The 18,624-nt window shown below is 47.5% G+C and overlaps 1 protein-coding gene across 1 annotated transcript in view; it reads left to right on the top strand.

The window, feature by feature from the left end:
- Prdm15 (PR/SET domain 15) overlaps nucleotides 1-18,424 on the top strand; it is a 53,152-nt gene extending 34,728 nt beyond the window's left edge. Inside the window, 14 exon segments of the mRNA XM_051191965.1 lie at nucleotides 964-1,131; nucleotides 2,329-2,423; nucleotides 4,799-4,930; nucleotides 5,720-5,854; nucleotides 6,352-6,515; nucleotides 7,236-7,315; nucleotides 7,659-7,778; nucleotides 9,826-9,957; nucleotides 13,064-13,147; nucleotides 13,433-13,608; nucleotides 14,797-14,877; nucleotides 16,510-16,689; nucleotides 16,691-16,720; nucleotides 17,613-18,424. Coding sequence (XP_051047922.1) covers nucleotides 964-1,131; nucleotides 2,329-2,423; nucleotides 4,799-4,930; nucleotides 5,720-5,854; nucleotides 6,352-6,515; nucleotides 7,236-7,315; nucleotides 7,659-7,778; nucleotides 9,826-9,957; nucleotides 13,064-13,147; nucleotides 13,433-13,608; nucleotides 14,797-14,877; nucleotides 16,510-16,689; nucleotides 16,691-16,720; nucleotides 17,613-18,089 — 2,054 coding nt within the window. The 3' untranslated portion in view covers nucleotides 18,090-18,424.
- The last annotated feature ends 200 nt before the right edge of the window (nucleotides 18,425-18,624 follow it).

The following is an 18,624-nucleotide window of genomic DNA, read 5'->3' as shown; positions in this document are numbered from 1 at the left end:
GGACCAGTGGTGGATGTCTGATGAGCAATACTATGTAGACTAAGGGCTTTATAGGAAAACATTTGCTGAATCTAGAGGTGTTCTGACCTAGGGGCTGTTGCTCCTGAAAGAAGTAATGCCACATTTGTTACCTGCTATCATATACATCTACATCCATGATACAGGGAAGGCCAAGTGATTTTGAGAACTGGTCCACAAAGAAGCAAGGTACCCAATTGTGGGGCAGGGACTGCAGACACCAAGCAGAGGGAACAGGGGCAAATGGTAGCGTAAACTTCCAAAGGCAAGAACTACAACTTGCCTGACTGCCTTTCAGAGGTACTTGAAGTAGGGACAGGGATGCAGGAATGCTGACTTCTTACAATGTGAGCATGTGTGTTTATGTGCTGTGTTGAATAGGGATGGAGATGGTATGAATGCTGTGTGTGTGTATGTGTATGCATACATGTGCATGTGTATTTGTGGGGTATGTGTTGAATGAATGGGGAATATGTGCTTGTGTTGTTGAGTGAGTATGAAGTGTGTGTTCACTGAAAGGAGGCCTAGGCCCACGGCAGTTCTTCTGGAAGGTAGAGAAGTTGGAGGTGTGACTATAGGGGATGCTATAAAAGGTAATCCAGAAGCAAAGAGGCAGGCCAGCCAGTGGCAGTGTGCTGGAGAAGCAGGAGAGCATGCTGAGGACACAAGGAGGCCACTTCTGGGTCTGAGGGAGCTTGTAGTATGTACAGGTAGAGGGAAAGGAGCCTAGCGAGCTGTTCAGGCAGCGTTACCCAGTGAGCAGAGTTGGCACACCAGTGTATGTTTATATGTCTAGCCGAGCACACTCAGCTGATGAGCTCTGAGCCACAGAGCCCTGCTGGTCTCCTGCTTTGACACGTCTTTCCACCCTGCTGAGGCACACATGCTGGAGCCTGGTCAGGGGTGATTTACCGCACATTGTATGTTTGTTTACTCTCTGGACAGATGACAAGACGTTCCAATGTGAGATGTGTTTCAGATTCTTCTCCACCAACAGCAACCTCTCCAAACACAAGAAGAAACATGGGGACAAGAAGTTTGCCTGTGAGGTCTGCAGTAAGATGTTCTACCGCAAGGATGTCATGCTGGACCACCAGAGGCGGCACCTGGATGGTGAGCCTGGGACCTGAGATGCCTTCCTTCTGACCTGGTGACCCTCTTCCCAATCCCAGGGGTCATAGAATGGCGTTAACAGCGCCATGCGCAGAGGAAAGTGCTAGGAGCAGGGGGAACAAATCAGCTGGACTGCTTTGGGGTTGACTGTTAGGCAGTTATTTGAAGTATTCCTTTAGAGAGGCTTTTAATACTGTGAAGAATGCATTTAGTGTGGTAGAGTATAAGAAAAGCCAATATGGTGTCGTATATGCAGCAGACTCAGCCATGTAAACAGAGTGGAGTGTGCTGGTGGGTAGGGGGCCGTCAGTCTACATAGTAAACTAGGTCAGAGAAAGACCCAGCAGAGTCAGCTCTCTCTGCACATATGAGGCAGCAGCAAGGGTAGAATGAGGACAGCGGTTAATGTCAGTATTCTAATTAAGGTTATCCTTATTTTCCCCACTAAGAATCAAACTCCTCGAAACCACCATTTACAGAATGAATTCAGGCTATGTAGAAAGCATAACCGCCAAATATATGTGCATGAGTTTGTGAAAACAAGACCAGGTCACAAAGTTCCTGCACTTTGCTTTCCCCCGACCTTTGGTTCCCTATTGGTTCATAAAGACCTACAGCATGGTCCCATGAGATTCTGAGGAGTATACTCTGGGCTCCACCAAGCCTCTGAGAACCATGGCAAATCATTACACCTTAGTTTTCCTGCTCATAAAGTGGTGGTAATAATTGTTTCTCTTGAGGTCAATGCCATAGTTGGACTTGACCTGGCCATGAGATTCCTTCAGACCCAACACAGAGCAGTTTCTTAGAAACAAGGATGCTCTGGGCTCTGCTGGAAGTCACTGCTTTCTGTGATGAACCTAGCTGGACTAGGTGTACCACTCACATTTGTCATTTGTTTGGTTAGATGGAACTGTTTGGTTGAGGATGGAGTTGTTGTTTTTTGATTTTTCAAGATAGGGTTTCTCTGTGTAACAGTTTCGGCTGTCCTGACCAGGTTCAGGGTTAGACCACTACCACATGGCCAGATGAGTCTTGCTATATTGCCCATGAACTCAAACTAACCCTAACCCCTCCCACCCCCATCAGCCTCTTACATTTCTGGTACCACAATACTTTGAGCATAGTTCCCAGGCAGTTCTGGGATCTGTCCTGTACCATGTGGCCTCATACTTCCTGTCTGGTCTGGGTTTTCAGGTGTGCGGAGAGTGAAGAGAGAAGACTTGGAGGCCAGTGGGGAAAGCCTGGTTCGTTACAAGAAGGAACCTTCTGGATGCCCAGTGTGTGGCAAGGTAATATTCTGTAGTTACCGTTGGTATTGGATGGCAAGTCCCCACTCTCTAAACTCAAGTTCAGAGCTGCAAACAGTGAACATTGTCCAGGAAACTTGTAGGTATCTCCAGATAGCTGTGAATGCAGCCTAATGCATAATCGTACATTTAAGGCATAACACATGTCCTAGTTAAGTGTTGGTTGCTGTGGTAAACTGACCAAAAGCAACTTGAAGAGGAAAGAGTTGTTTATAGTCCATCATGGAGGGAGGTCAGAGTAGGAACTCAATTAGGAACTAGAGCAGAAGCCATAAATGAGTACTGCTTACTGACTTGCTCTCCATGTCTTGCTCAGCTTGCTTTCTTATAGCACCCATAACTACCAACCCAGGGTGGCACTGCCCACAATGAGCTAGTCTTTCATCAGTAGTTATCAAGAAAACGCCCCCACAGACTTGCCTACAGGTCAGGTTGATGAGGTATTTCTCAACTGATGTTTTCTTCTCAGAGCTGACTCTAGCTTATGCCAAATTGACCAGAAAACTAAGCAGTACCAAGTGGTTTCTTTTTTGACTTTCAGTTCTACTGTGCAGTTCTTAAGTATGAACTTTGTAGACAGTAACCATATTTCAGTGTCAAAAGGTTAGCACCTGCTAGAGCAGGAGTGTTCAGGGACTACCAATATACATCATTTGTTTTTAATTGAAGTGTCTCTCAGGTTTGCACATTTGGCATTTTGGTCTCTGCCACCCGAAATGGGTTTCCAATAAATCTGTGAGAATTTTTTTTCTTTTTTTCTTTTTTTTTTTTTTTTTTTTTTTTTTTTTTTTTGTGCCTTATGCGTGTTTGTACCTTGTCTTCATATCCAAATTGAAGAGGCAAGATGCCCTGGGGCTTTATGCTGGCCATGCTGGCCACTCCTGCTCAGGGGCCAGGTAGTATTTTCTAAGTTAGGGGTAGCCCACCCCATGGTGATCAAGGTTAGGTTGTAGATGCTAACTAAGTATTCTTGTCTGGATAGCCTGTGCTGTTTGCAGGTGTCCCCATATGATCTACCCTGGCCGTGGTCATGTCTATGGTGTAGGCATCTGGAGCTCCCAGCCCCTGGCCTGGCTACCGCATACACATTATCCCATTCTTCACTCATGAACACCTGTTCTTAACTGGAAATGCCATTGCTTGTTGATTAGACTAAACTCTGATAACTCAGGTAACTGGAAGTACTAGCTGTATCCCCAGAGGACTAGCAATCATGTCTCTTACCACACAGAGCACATACCTGCTGGGATACAGGGTCTAGAAAGGGTTCTCTATGCAAATGTGTACTCTTTGTGTGTGATCTAGGCGGGGTTACTGCTGAGCCTGTCAAAGCTACACAGGGAGCTACTGACATAGAGTAGCATTGACACCTGGGCAACACCACACTGGGAAACCCATTCCCACATGGCTGGCCGCTCCTGACTGTGATCATGTTGCAGCACTGATCCAGTGATGCTTTTAAGGGGAAATAGAAAGTTCTGCTTTCATGATATTTCCTGGCTTCTTTGAGCCCACAGAGCAAGCCAAAGCCTATGGATCAGCAGAGCAGTGAAGCCATGTGGGGTCTTTGAACTTAAACTGTGGGTTTGGGGGCAGATGGTACAGGGACAGGGAGGTGGAGCCCATGGCAATAAACAAGTAGGTCCCAGGGCACCTCATCTGAGGAAAGGCCTGCCATTGGATGCTCTATGATCAATGGGGCTCCTGGGCCCCTGGTGATGGTTGTATATCTGCCTTGTAGACCCCATGTTCCCAGCCCCAGCTCAGGGTTGGCTGTTACATGGCTCTCGGAAGACTAGTGTGGATGCTGCATCCATCCCTCTAGGCTGGAAATGGAAAGCAACATGAAATGGTACTCAAACTGAGTTGAGTGTCTTCTTTTATATCTACATTGTAAAAATTGCAGGTGTATCTGCATGGCTCCATAGTAGGCTGTGCACCAGTGAGCTGTTTAACTCAGTGCAAGCACTCTGCTGTGCTCTCGTTGCAGTTGGAGACTGGAGACAGGGTGTCCTGTATTGTGGTGTGAGTGGGTATCTAAATCACCATAAGTTTAGCCAGATGGTGGTGGCACACATCTTTTAATCCCAGCACTTGGGATGCAGAGACAGGTGGATCTTTGAGTTTGAGGCCAGCCTGATCTACAGAGCAAGTTCCAGGGCAGCCAGGGTGGTTACAGAGAGAAGCCCTATCTCAAAGGGAGGGAGAGAAGGAGAGAGGGAGGGAAAGGAAAAACCATAAGTCTAGAAGAACTTGCTAGATGTCCTAGGCTTGGTAATAGCTTATCTGGTAGGCCACAGGGATTGGCTCCTGCGTATATCCAATAGCCTTTCACTGTACTGGCTCTCTGTCCCCAGGTGTTCTCTTGCCGGAGCAACATGAACAAACATCTGCTGACCCACGGTGACAAGAAATACACCTGCGAGATCTGTGGGCGCAAGTTCTTCCGAGTGGACGTACTCAGGGACCACATCCACGTCCACTTCAAGGTGCAGGTCCCATGCGGGAGACACTCAGTGACCTGGCCTCGCCAGTGTTTGTGTTAGCTTTTATGCTACAAGGACGAGGCACTCACAACATACTGCACTTCTCAGTTGTGGTGTTGGGAAGTTAAGAGTCTGTGCAGGGTTTCCTCATCCATACATCACCTTCTTACCGTGTCCTCTCATGGTGCCCCACTGTCAGACCTTGTCACTCCCCAAAGGGTCTACTTCCTACTCCCTCACACTGTCGCCTCAGGTAAAGTCGTAACGTGTGAACACTGGTGTTCAGATTGCTGCCGTGTCCTTCCGTAGTTGTTGGCATAACCACCGGAGACTCTTCATACAGACTTCCACTATCATACCTGCCCAAACAGAGAGTCTTTCTGACCTGGGCCTTTCCCAGAAGAATGCGTGTAAGGAGGGTGCACTCTGCTGCCTCCCTGCCTTTAGGGAAAAGAGTTGTGCTAGAGCCCTAGGGTAGAGAAGACTGGGGATGAGGACAGGTGAAAGAAGCAGCTCTCCGAGTCAAAGGCCCAGTGCAAAGTAGAATGTAGTCCAGAGCAGTGGTGCAGCAGCCCAGGGTGTCCTCCAGGACTCTACCTAAGTGGGATTTTGCTAGTCAGATAGCATAATGACCCTGACAGCTGCTAAGTACCTGTACCACAGGATGACCAAGGCCAGTGCCATTCAGAGAGACATAGATATAGTTCACTAGGCAAACAATTGATTCCCCAAAAGTACTGACCAAGGCCCCAGTGCATTGCAATAAAGGCTGGGATTGTGACCGTCCTTCAGGACATTGCACTAATGGATGACCACCAGCGGGAGGAGTTCATCGGCAAGATCGGGATCTCCTCGGAGGAGAATGATGACAACTCTGATGAGAGTGCGGACTCTGAGCCACACAAATACAGCTGCAAGAGGTGCCAGGTACTCAACAGCCCACTGTAAGCACAGCTGCAGGGGAGGAGTTTGTGACCATGGAGCTGTGGGGAACCTACAGCACTGCTTTGTCCATGTCACTAAAGGTTGTCCCTGTCACTTGGACTTAGGGATGGCAGCCTTGGGCCTCACACCCATCACAGCCCATTGCAGCTTGGTGTGCACAAAGTGAAGCACTGACTGGGAGGGGCCGTGTCCTGGGAACTGACCTAAGTAGCCTCACTGGCCTCAGACGGGGGATGCCTTGCCCCAACCAGCCTGAAGCTGGTCCATGCTACACAAGACAGGGTGCATGCTTTCAGGAAGGACAGTTGATTCCAAGCAGCTCATGACCTGAGTTCCCAGCAGCCTGTCTTCTGTAAGCGGCATGCTTCTGTCTCATCGTTGCCATCCCCCTTCCCCGTCATGAGTAACTGACCTTCCCGTGTAACAGAGATGCCCAGAGATGGCAGTGCTTCAGCAGCCTCCACCCTGTGTGCTTACAGCTCACCTTCGGCCGTGGGAAGGAGTATCTGAAGCACATCATGGAGGTACACAAGGAGAAGGGTCATGGCTGCAGCATCTGCCACCGGCGCTTTGCACTCAAGGCCACCTACCATGCCCACATGGTCATCCACCGAGAGAACCTGCCTGACCCCAATGTGCAGAAGTAAGACTCCAGGGCTGTGACCAAGAGGGGGACTCTTGCAAAGCCACAGTGCTTAGCCTGGCAAGTCATAATCACTGGGTCATCATATGCCAGATATTTGGGGCACCTGGCTTCCTAGGCCTCATTTCTCACCCTAATCTCCTTTACAAGCCAGCATAGCCTTTCCACTGTAGCTAGGTTTTGTTAATACTGCTCCATGTCAAAGGTCAGCCCATAGCCAGGGCTATGTAGTGAGCAACTAGATGACTGGATCCATCTCCTAGAGCTGCCGAGACCAAGTACCTCACACCTCAGAGTCCTGGAGCCTGGGGTCTCATATTAAGTATCTTGGGGTTGGCTGCTCCTAAACTCTCCTTGACTAGCACATGGCATCTTCTGTGCCTCGTAGGCTCAGCCTTCTGTGCCTCTTATCTCCTTTCCTTAAGGCCTGGAGTCACCATAATGGCCCGGTTTACCTTGATTGCCCTGTCAATGCCTGTCTCCACATTCAGCCAGCCACATTCTGAGCTGGGGCTTTAACAACAATTAGGGGGACACAATTCAGTGTGGAAAGCTGACTTTAGACAACCCATCTGAGCCACATTCAAGCTACTTGCCTTGCCTCCATTGATAAAGGAGCTTTCACACATGCCCATCACAGCAGAGCAGACCCTCAGCAGACAAAGATTTCACAGTGGATGAGTCTCTAATGGGGCTCCTGAGGTTTGTCTCTACTTTCAGGTACATTCATCCCTGTGAGATCTGTGGGCGGATCTTCAACAGCATCGGGAACCTGGAACGCCACAAACTCATCCACACAGGTAATATGCTCCTGCAGTGATGTGTGATGCCAGCTCACCTGTGCAGCAGCAGGATTCCTACCTGCATCACTCTCCCTGGGTCCATGTACAGACAGCCACACCCTGACTCCCACACTGCATCCCCATCTCTCTAGCTTTTATCCTGGCCTCCCCCTGCTACCTGCAGCACATCTCTTTCCACCCACCTGTGTCCACGCCAGGTTCTCAGGGCCTTCTCATGCCAAGAATTCCCATGGAACATGTTGAAAAGGCAGCCCACAGTGTCATTGTGCTTCTAGCAGAGACCTCTTTCTGAGACCTCTTGCTGGCTAGAGCTTTCAGGCACTGCTGTGTTTGTTTACAGGTGTGAAAAGCCATGCCTGTGAGCAGTGTGGGAAGTCCTTTGCCAGGAAAGACATGCTAAAAGAACACATGCGTGTGCACGACAACATCCGAGAGTACCTGTGTGCTGAGTGCGGGAAAGGTGAGTGTGTGCTTGGAGGCCCAGGAGGTCCCTCTGAGCCACAGGGTATCCCTGGAGCCATGGGAAATCTCAGGTTACTAGAGCATGCATCCAGCTTGCTTATGATCACTAAAATTGTAGACCTAAACCTAGACATAATCTGTGCCCACGACAGTGGGTGGCTGCTAGGAATCATGAGTCTTCTTGGGAAAGGGGGTCAGGGTCCCAGGCACAGGAAACCGTCTTTCTCAAAATTATATCATGTACCACAAAATTATCCATAAGATAACTCTATAGCCTATAAAAAAAAAAAAAAAAAAACACAAAAAAAAAGCTGGATGTTTCAAGTTCTGTTATTTGAGACAGGGCCATGTAGCCCAAGCTGACCTCCTGCTTGATGTGTAACCAAGGATGACCTTGCATACAACCTCTCTCCCCAAGCCCCTTCCTGCTGGCTCTGCCTATCTCTCCCTTCTCTTTCCGCATACTATGTGGGTTCTCTCATCCCCCAGTCTCACTTAGAACAGAATCCTGTGAAGCTAGAGGGCTGTGTCTAGCGTACACCCTGGTCTCTGATGCCTGGTACATAAATTGTAAGAGCATTGCAGTTATGAATAGATGTTGGACCTTCAAGGGTGAGATTTGTACCCACTGACTTCAGTCCTTTGCAAGGCAGACAGCGATACCGGGTGACACTGTTTTGAACAGAGCCTAGATGTGATGGAGGCAGGGCCGGAGAGGGATCAAGAACAAGCCAGTTTCCTAAAGAATAGTCTTCAGGGTAGCCAAGCTTTGGCTGGATCTGTCATTACCTGTGGTTTTTGTCCCTGGGCAGTTATAGTGGGGTGACGCTTTTAATTGGAGGGTTTGGGAAGAGGGGTAAATTAAGGTAAAATTGTTCTCCACAGTCAGAAAGGCCTGGCACTTTACCCAGCCAGGGACTGACAGCTGGGAGGCTCGGGGTGAGATTCTTGTGCCCCCTGCTCTCTCTGACTTGTCCAGCCCTGTGGTTCAGGTGGGTTGTCTGAAGCCAGCTTTCCACTGATAGGTGAAGATGAGTAGTGACTAAACGGGGCTGGGTGTGCTATTGTCCAGGTGAGGCTGGAGATGAGAGTGAACTCTGACCCACTGCTCCCACCCAGCGTGGTAACACTGCTGGTCTGTGCACTGGGAAGGGAGCTGTGACTAGTACTGCTGCGGCCTGCCCTGATGTACTTACTGTGCCAGTGCCACCACCACTCACCCAGCTGGACCTCGGCTGGGTGAGGATGCTTCACCCTTTCCTCACCTTCCGGTTGAAGTCACGCATTGGATTGTTTCAATGCCTGAGATTGGCAGCAATAAGTTAAAAGTAGTGGTCTGACATGATGCTGTGATGGGTAGAGGTGCTTGGATGTAGGCATAATGACCTGAGTTTGATCCCTGCATTACTTACAGGGTGACAAGAACTGACTCTGGAGAGTTGCCCTCTGACCTTGTATGTTCCTACACTCATTTTCTCTGTGTGTCTTTCACACTCACACACACACACACTTTTTTACAGAATGGCTTTTCTTTTTATTTGAGACAGGGTTTCTTCATGTAGCTCTGGCTGTCCTGGAACTTGCTCTTTAGACCAAGCTGACCTTAAACTCACAGAGATCCTCCTGCCTCTGCCTCGTGAGTGCTAGAATTAAAAGTGTGTGCCACCACCACCCAGCGAGAATGGCATTTTTAAAAATAATTCATTGAATGTAGATTTGGTGTCATCAAGACAGATTAAAAAGCCCTAGTCGTCCTGTACATCTCACTGCATCATCTTAGGAGCTGTTGTTGGCACACTGCCATCTTAATGTCACAATAAATCTCTAGTGACCTCCTGAGGTGTTAACTCTGTGAGTTGTTCATCTAGTGGAGTAGCAGCACCCTCTGCGGTGAGGCCACAGCCTATTTCTCCAAGCCAGTTCTGTGTCTGTGGGAGTTGTGCCCACTGGATTTAGATGGGTGCTTCATGGGTGTGGGATGGGACACAAATGTCATGGGGCAAGTTCTGGGGAGTCTGGCACTCATTCGGATCTGCGTCCTGTAGGCATGAAGACCAAGCATGCGCTGCGCCACCACATGAAGCTGCACAAGGGCATCAAGGAGTATGAGTGCAAAGAATGTCACCGCAAGTTTGCCCAGAAAGTGAACATGCTCAAGCACTACAAGCGGCACACAGGTGTGTCCTGGCCCAGCTCTGCCAAGTCTGCAAAACCCCCCAGTGTGAGTGGTAAAGGTCTGTGCCAGGCACCTTTTTATGAGTTTGCCAGTGTCTTTGGCTGGACCCCTGAAAATTATAGCCACTTACTGGGGTGCCTCATGTCTGCAGAGAATCACAAACCCATCTTACCACCAGTCACCAGTGTGAGATCTTTTTTTTTTTTTTCACATCTCTCTGGGTGTTTGTTGTTGTTATTTTGGTTTGGTTTGGTTTTAGTTTTCAAAATAGGCTTTCACTGTGTAGCCCTGGCTGTTCTAGAACTTACTCTATAGACCATGCTGGCTAGAACTCATTGAGATACACCTGCTTCCCCTGTGGTGGGAGAAAAGGCATGAGCCACCACTACCAGCATGTTTTTTACTTTTAATAATAGCCATTATAACTACGGTGAGATGGATTTTCACTGGAATTTTGATGGTAGTGATCATTTTCCATATATTTGTGTCTATTCTGATCATTACTGGTTTTTGTAGCTTGCATTGCTTGTTTCTAAAGTTTTGACTCATTATGCTTTGTTCAAATAAACCTTCTGTCAGGTAACTGGCTGACAGATGTCTTCCTCATTCTGTTGTTTCTGATCTGTGAGCTTTTTCCTTTGCTCTGGAAAAGTCTCATGGTTTGATGTATAGTTTTGTTTTTGTTTCCTGGACTTCAGTGTTCATCTCAAATAGCCATCACTGTACCAATGTCTCGTATTTAATCTCTGACCCATTGTAAGTTGGGTTTTGTAGAGAAAAGGGTCAAGTTTGAAGTTTCTGAATGTAAACATCCAGTTTTCCTGGCACCTTTGTTGAGGTTCAGTTGACTATACACATGTGTGACTTTATTTTAGGGTCTGTTCTGTGGCTGTGTGAGTTTTGTACCATTATGGTTTTGTACCTGTGACTCTGGTAGTGTCTTGAAACCAGGTACTGGGACCTGCAGCTCTTTTGTCTCAGGTCACTTCTGCTGTCTGCCAGGCTTCTGCACAAACTTCAAGGTTGCTTTTCTGCTTCTATGAAGAAGCCATTGGTGTATTTCACTGAATCCGTAAACCACTTTGTGTTGACATTTTAACAGTATTCATTAAGCTAGTCAGTGGTGGCTCATGTCTTTAATCTTGGGAGGCAGAGCAGGCAGATCTCTGTGAGTTCCAGGCCTGCCTGGAGCACTCTAATGCTCCTGAGGCACATGATGGACAGATGGACAGCTCCTCTTTGTTGGAAGTCCTTGTGGCAGTGCCATGGACTGGACCCTTCATCAGGTGTTTGACCACTTTCAATTTAGTATACCTGAAGGGATGCTCTTGTGAATTTGATGGATAATTTGCTGTAATTTTTTTTTTTTTTAAAGCAGGCCAGTATAAATGCCTAAATACTAACATGTTCTTTCACTAACCCAGCATCTTGATTGTATCTTTTTCCCAGTGTTGACACCTTGTTGTACTAATTATTCTGGTAAAAGTGTGTAGTTCATGTGGGTGCCAGGAGTCCCCGCCACATTTTTCAGATCTTCAGGTCTAAGCTTGAAAGAGTTTAGAAGTCTTAACTTGGTAAATTTATGATGAATCCAGTGTACACCAATGAGAGATTGCATACCTTTTGTCACAATCTGTTGTGTATCTGGAGACTGAACTACTGAGCACAGAATCCTGTCCTGAATATGGAAATTATTGTTTTTAGAAGCATCTGCTAAAAGACTAACCTGAACTTTCCTACTGACTCTCGGGATTTTTTTTTTTTTTTTTCTGTACAAAATGACAGGGTTCATAACATTTTCCTACATATAAATGGTGTATGTTTTCATGATTTCTTCCCCAGCAGATAAATGTTGGTGTGTGTGTGTGTTTCTCCCCTCCCTCCCCCCAGAGGCTGGCCTTGCACTCACTTTGTAGCTCAAGATGACCTGGAACTCCTGGATCCTCCTATCTCTGCTGTCTGAGTGCTAGATTACAGGGGTGCGCTGCCACACCTGGTTTATGCAGTACACAGGGTCAGACCCAGGGCTTTGTGCATGCCAGATGAGCACTCTGCTCACTGAGCTATACATCCTCAGCCTTCAATTCTTTGCATGTGAATTTTTGTGTGATGTAATTCTAATTCTCTATCGGTTCAGAAGATCTTAGCGGAATCTTCAGGATTTCCCACATGGAGACATGCTGTGAACAAATAGGGATGATTTGACTTCCACTCTTCCTGCATGCTTGTTTTTGTTCCTCTCTTGCCTAATGGCTGTGCTAAAACATGAGGTGCCATCTTGACTACAAGCATGGGAACCACCGCCTTGTCTCCTTTTAGACTGCAATAAAGTTTGCTTGAATGCCTCCCTTGTTGCACAATGCTGGCTCTAGGTTTGCCATTCATAACTCATGCTGAGGTATGACCCTTCTTACCTGGGTTGTTAACATTTTGAAGGGACATTTTATTTTATCAAATGCTTTTTCTGCACTTAATTGAGATGATCATCAAAGTCTATATCCACTGATATTTTGGTCCCTCATTCTGTTGATGTGCCACATCACATTTGCCCATTTGCATACATCAAATCATCCTTGCATCCTGGGATGGATTGTGTTTTATCTTGCTAATGCTATGGATGTGCTGGTAGATAGTGGTGGTGGTGGAGGGGAATCCCCTGGCACTTTGTGTGACCACAGCAGCTCTGCTGTCTCTCAAGGAAACATTCCCAATCTTGCCTTGGGTCCTGACTTTCTCTTGCTGTTTAATCTCTTACAGCATGTCTCATAAGCTACCCAAGGCCTTTTGAGGCTAATTAGGAGTATAAGTGAATTATCCTTAGAGAAACTGTTGCTGTCTCCACCCCTGGGCTCTCTTCTTTACATCTGTGTTCTTGGGCTTTCCCAAATCTCTTCATTTTTAAAATTACAAAGTGTCATATAAAGGGCTAAATTTTTGAGGCCACGATTTTCTGGGTAAACTTGGGAATACTGATTTTTTTTTTTTTTTTAACTTTCTTCTGACAATTTACTATTCTCCTGGGGTGCTACAAATTCTGAAGCAGAGATGTCCTTTGCGTATACTTAAAACTCACTAAGCATGTGAATTGAACATGACTTTTCCTGCAGGAATTAAAGATTTTATGTGTGAATTGTGTGGAAAGACATTCAGTGAGAGGAACACAATGGAGACACACAAGCTCATCCACACAGGTAACCCAAGGATGGTTCAGGATGTCCAAGCTCTGTTTCATAAACCCTTGTAGAATAGGACCCCCTTGGTTTAATGCAGCCCTGCTGTACCTTTCCAGAGTCTGTCCTTCAAGGACAAAAGTCAGTTATTCCTGCTAGTCTTGGGCAGTGTTATCCAAGTGGTCTGACAAGGTAATGGCTCCCTAGAGGAGCAGAGGGGATGGTGGATGCCTGGCTTGGGGGGTAACTGAAGCATTAGTGGCTCTCTGCTGACTTGCGTTTTTCTTTTCTTATGTGTGTGAGAAGTAGGCAAACAGTGGACCTGTTCCGTGTGTGACAAGAAGTATGTCACGGAGTACATGCTGCAGAAACATGTCCAGCTCACCCATGACAAGGTAGAAGCACAGAGCTGCCAGCTGTGTGGCACCAAGGTGTCCACCCGGGCCTCCATGAGCAGACATATGCGGCGCAAGCACCCTGAGGTTAGCCTGGGGGAGCTCATTCCATCTCTCCGTAGCATGGCCTGGCCGCACTGTGGGTTTGGGGTGCCTGCTCTGCTCTGAGATCCTTTGTCGTGATGCACTGTGAGTTTAAGAGTGAGCCCTGGTCTTATGTCTGAACTATACCATCTGCTTTGTTTTTTTGGTTTTTTTTTTTTTGTTCTTCTTCCTGAGACAGGATCATGTGTAGCCCAGACTGTCCTAGAACTCACTATGTATCTGAGGATGACTTTGAAATTATAATCCTTCTACCACTTCTCAGAGTGCTGGATTGCAGGCATGCATCACCACACCTGGTTTTATGTGGTGCTGAACCTTGAACACAGGGCTTCATGCATGCTAGGCAAGCACTCAGTAGACTAAGCCCCAGCCCAACCACCTTCTTCTCAAAACAACAAAACTAGATAAATAGTTAAAGTTACTAGACCGATAGCCAGGTGTTCGTGGCACATGCCTTTCTTTAATCCCAGCACTTGGGAGGCAGAGGCGGGTGGATCTCTGTGAGTTCGAGGCCAGCCTGGTCAACAGAGCTAGTTTCAGGACAGGTTCCAAAGCAATACAGAGAAACCCTGTCTCGAAAAAACAAAAACAAACAAACAAAAGTTACTAGACTCCTAAAAAGGGCAACTTTCTGAGCATGAGGGTCACAAAAGAAGTTGTACCCAAAGTATTGCAGGGAACTGGGATTTTTGTAGGTTGTGGGGGGGGGAATGTAAAGTGAACACCTTGGTGAGCTTTATTTCCTTTAACAGATACAGACTTAGCATCAGTAGGATTTAGACACCAATTACGAGATAAGCAATGAGTGTGAGCAGCTGACTAGTGTTGCTTGCCATGGATGGATAGGACACTGGGAAGAGTAGGAGGCCATGTGGGCTTGTAGGGCAGGTCATGGAGTGACTGTTGGATGCTAAGGACCCTTGTGACTGGGGCTGATAAAGGAAAGGCAGGACTAGGCCCTTGCTTTGTTACAAAGCTGACATGCACATAGCTACATACAGTAGGCCAAAGAATAGTGTTAGACCCACAAAAATCTGCTCAGAAGCAGAGGTGAGTTTGTCAGCTGCCAGTGCCCTGCAGCAGTAGCCCTCACACAGTGAGTTTGGACTCCTACAAGGCAGCCACTGGATAGGCACAGCAACCCTACTCACTGCCCTGTGCCTCTTCCAGGTCCTCGCTGTGCGGATTGACGATCTGGACCACCTCCCTGAGACTACCACCATCGACGCCTCCTCCATCGGCATTGTCCAGGTAAGCAACACAGAGCATACCTACAAGGCTGGGGTGTGAGGGGAGCAGACCTCACATACCAAGTGGACCCTGAGGGAATAGACCACATATAGGAGCAGGTTCCAGACACACCATTGACCATACCTTACATATCAGCACAGTCTCACTGGCATTTGGTTGGCCTTCCTCCCAGATCCTTCTAGACTATGTCCCTAAGTTTTGTTGTATTTTCTGTGACTTCAGATGTTTGGATGCTGGTGTATATGTCTTGAGAAAACAGGTAGTACTAAGCAGTGGTGGTATACGCCTTAAATCCCAGTACTGGAGAGGCAGAAGCAGGTGGATCTCTCTGAGTTTAAGGCCAGCCTGGTCTACAGAGCGAGTTCCAGGACAGCCAGAGCTACACAAAGAAACCCTGTCTTGAAAAACCAAAAGAAAGAACAGGTAGCTTGCAGGGTTGGAGAGATGGTTCAGTGGTTAGGAACATTTGTTGCTCTTTCAAAGGACTGGGTTCAGTTCTCAGCAACTATATGGTGGCTCATAGTTATCTGTACTCTAGTTCTAGGGAATCCAATCCCTCTTCTGATATCTGTGGGCACCAGGCACATACATGGTGCACATATGTGTTCACACACATATATACAAGCAACACTCATATACATAAAACAAATCTAAAGATTTTTTTAATTGATCATTTCTAGAAAATTTTATTATGATTAAATTGTCTTAAGCAAACTTAACTATATTAAGCAAACCTAGAATTTTTTTTTTTTTAAGACAGGGCATCATTATGTATACTTGACTGTCCTGGAACTCTATGTAGACCTCATTGGCCTTGAATTCACAGACCTCCACCTGCCTCTACCTCCCCAGTGCTTTTTCTCAGTTTGTTTGTTTTGAGACAGGATCTTATGTTGTCCAGGTTGATCTTGAGCCTGCTATGTAACAGCCAAGGTTAGCCTTGAACTCCTGACCCTCCTGCCTTTACCTCTCAAATGCTAAAATCCCAGGCCTGGATGTACTTAATATTTTTATGACAGTTTTATTTTTAATCTCAAAGAGACTATGTTACACTGTGTTTAAGACGTCTGTACCTGAGTGCTTTTACTTGTGCTGATGAGTGTCCCACAAGTTCAGGTGCCCATGTCTTAGGGAATTAATGGACAGAATCCATATCTAGCCCTTCTATGAGCCATTTATGTGCCTGACAACTCATCGGTGAGAGTGGGAATGAAGTCTCCCCATCACCGTACTCTGACCAGCTCCTGGGAGGTCTCTCTGCTCCTAGGACCGCACAGGAGCACAGAGTACCAGTGACAGGGCAAAGAATCCTGCAGCCCATCTTAGTGACACTCTCAGAACTGTGTAAGGGAAAGAATAAGCCTGAACAGAAAGGAGCAGAAAATGCCTGCTTAGTTTTAATCAAGCATTTACACCTGGTGTTCCTGCTGTAGGTAGTGACTCACAAGCATTTTCCTTGATCTGAGCTCCCCACAAGGGAAATACTTCTTTAATGATGTTCCTATTTGAACACAAAGTAGCCATGTGACAACTTGATAACACATGAGTGTGTCTGGGCAGTGAATGATGCTCTGGCCCCCGTCTAGATGTAAGCCACTGCCCTGGTGGTTACTGATATCGGTCTCCTCACAGCCTGCACTGGGTCTGGAGCAGGAAGAACTGGCAGAGGGTAAGCATGGGAAAGCTACCAAGCGCAGCCACAAGAGAAAGCAGAAGCCAGAGGAAGAGGCAGGGGCTCCAGTGCCTGAGGACACCACCTTCAGCGAGTACCCAGAAAAGGAGCCAGAGTTCTCCGGCAGTGTGGGTGATGTAGACAAACTCTGCTGTGCAGAGTATCCAACAGGTTGGTTGGTGCCTTTGTTTATGTCAGGGGTAGCTCCTGTGTACTTGAGTCCTGCCATGCATCCACGTCGGTGTCCACAACGGTTCCCTCACTCTCCATGGAGTCATTGTCTCATGCAAGCTGTGACCTCCAATTCACACAATCCATGCTAATAACCGTGTGACACTTTAGTGGTGAGAGACCGAGTCATGGTTCCCAGTTGGGTACCCCAAGGGGCCTGTCAAGGAGCAGGACCTGGGCAGCCACCAGCTTCTCTGCAGTCCCTGCTTTGCTTACCTATCACTTTGTCTTTTGAGATCCCACTTCTTCCATGTGTGCCTCATTTTTGGAGATAATGATTCTGCAGTAAACTGCTTGCATGCAGCTCGCCTTTCAGCACTAGGTATGAGGGAAACCGCAGGTATGGCTGCCTCCATAACTACACAGTATTTTCGCAGGCCATAAGACAGGCAGGTCAGAGGGCGGATGAAGATAAAGGGTTGGCTTCCCTAGCTTTTCAGGCTTGCTTTGTGCATGCGTATGTTGTGATCTGCCCCTGTTTCTCCTGCTGCACCTGGTGTTTACGTTGACACTGGGGACACCATTCAGGTCCTCATGAATCGGTGTAAGCAGTTTCACTCTTTTTTTCTGGTCAGTGATAATCATTTATTTCCCATCCCAGCAGTGCCTCTGAGAACTGTCCATGTTTCCTTTCTCTTTTTCATCGGTATAATTCTCCAAGGACTGTGCTCTGCTTTTCCCAGTGCAGGCCTTGCTCTAGCTCTTATGCCTGAGCATGCAGTTCCAGCACAAATCATGCCTCCAGCCACACAGGAGGGTACTGTGTGACATTCTTCCTTTCTCCTTTTTGCAGAAATAATTCATTGTCTCTTTCTCCATGTGACTCTTGCAGGTGGTGGTGACCTTAGGGGACCCCAGTGTGACTACTCCATCAAGTTCTGTCGGCCTGACCAACATCACTGTGACCCCCATCACCACTACAGCTGGGACTCAGTTTACCAATCTACAGCCAGTGGCTGTTGGACACCTTACCAACCCTGAACGCCAGCTACAGCTGGATAACTCGATCCTGACTGTCACCTTTGACACTGTCAGTGGCTCTGCCATGTTGCACAACCGCCAAAATGATGTCCAGATCCATCCACAGCCAGAAGCTTCAAACCCTCAGTCAGTGGCCCATTTTATCAACCTCACCACACTGGTGAACTCCATCACACCACTGGGGAGTCAGCTCAGTGAGCAGCACCCACTGACATGGCGGGCTGTGCCCCAGACAGATGTGCTACAGCCACCACAGGCTCCTGCAGCCCCGCAGCAGGCAGTGCAACCCCAGGTACAGAATGAACAGCAGCAGATGTACAGCTACTGATAATGCAGCTGCAGATCTGGCTGAGCTGCAGGGAGGGCTCTGAGGCCTTGAGGTTTATTTGCTGGGAACCAAACAGGAAGAGTATGCACATGGCAGGGTCACTGAGATTGGGTTAGCATTGCAAAGTTACCAGCTTAGCTTGTGACATTGCCTTTGATAAGCAGGAGTTTAAAGCACTCCGTGGAGTTCCACCATGTGCTTCCCCAAGGTGGTGCAGTCTTGCCAGACATCAGTATCACCCTCAGAGGTCTGTAATTGTCATGGGGCTCAGGGACACAGACAGCAGGGTCCTAGAAGTAGGTGTGATATCCTGAGGCCCAGGGAGATTTGATCTGTTTCCTCTCAGCACTCCAGTGATGATACGGAAACGTGGCTAGCCTTCTCAGGCAGCACATAGAAGCAAACCCAGGTTTCTCCTTGCTCCTGGATTCACAAGCCAGGAGAAAGAAGTCAAGTAACTCTTCCTCTGAAGTCTCAGTTTGTTTGTCACAGGACTGTGGCCTGAAGCCTTGTGTGAGAAGTATCTTGACCCTCA

Source organism: Phodopus roborovskii, unplaced genomic scaffold, assembly GCF_943737965.1.
Source record: "Phodopus roborovskii unplaced genomic scaffold, PHOROB, whole genome shotgun sequence".
In the NCBI taxonomy this organism is placed as follows: Eukaryota; Metazoa; Chordata; class Mammalia; order Rodentia; family Cricetidae; genus Phodopus; species Phodopus roborovskii.
Note: the sequence above shows the minus strand (reverse complement) of the source record. Positions and strands in the feature narration are given on the sequence as shown.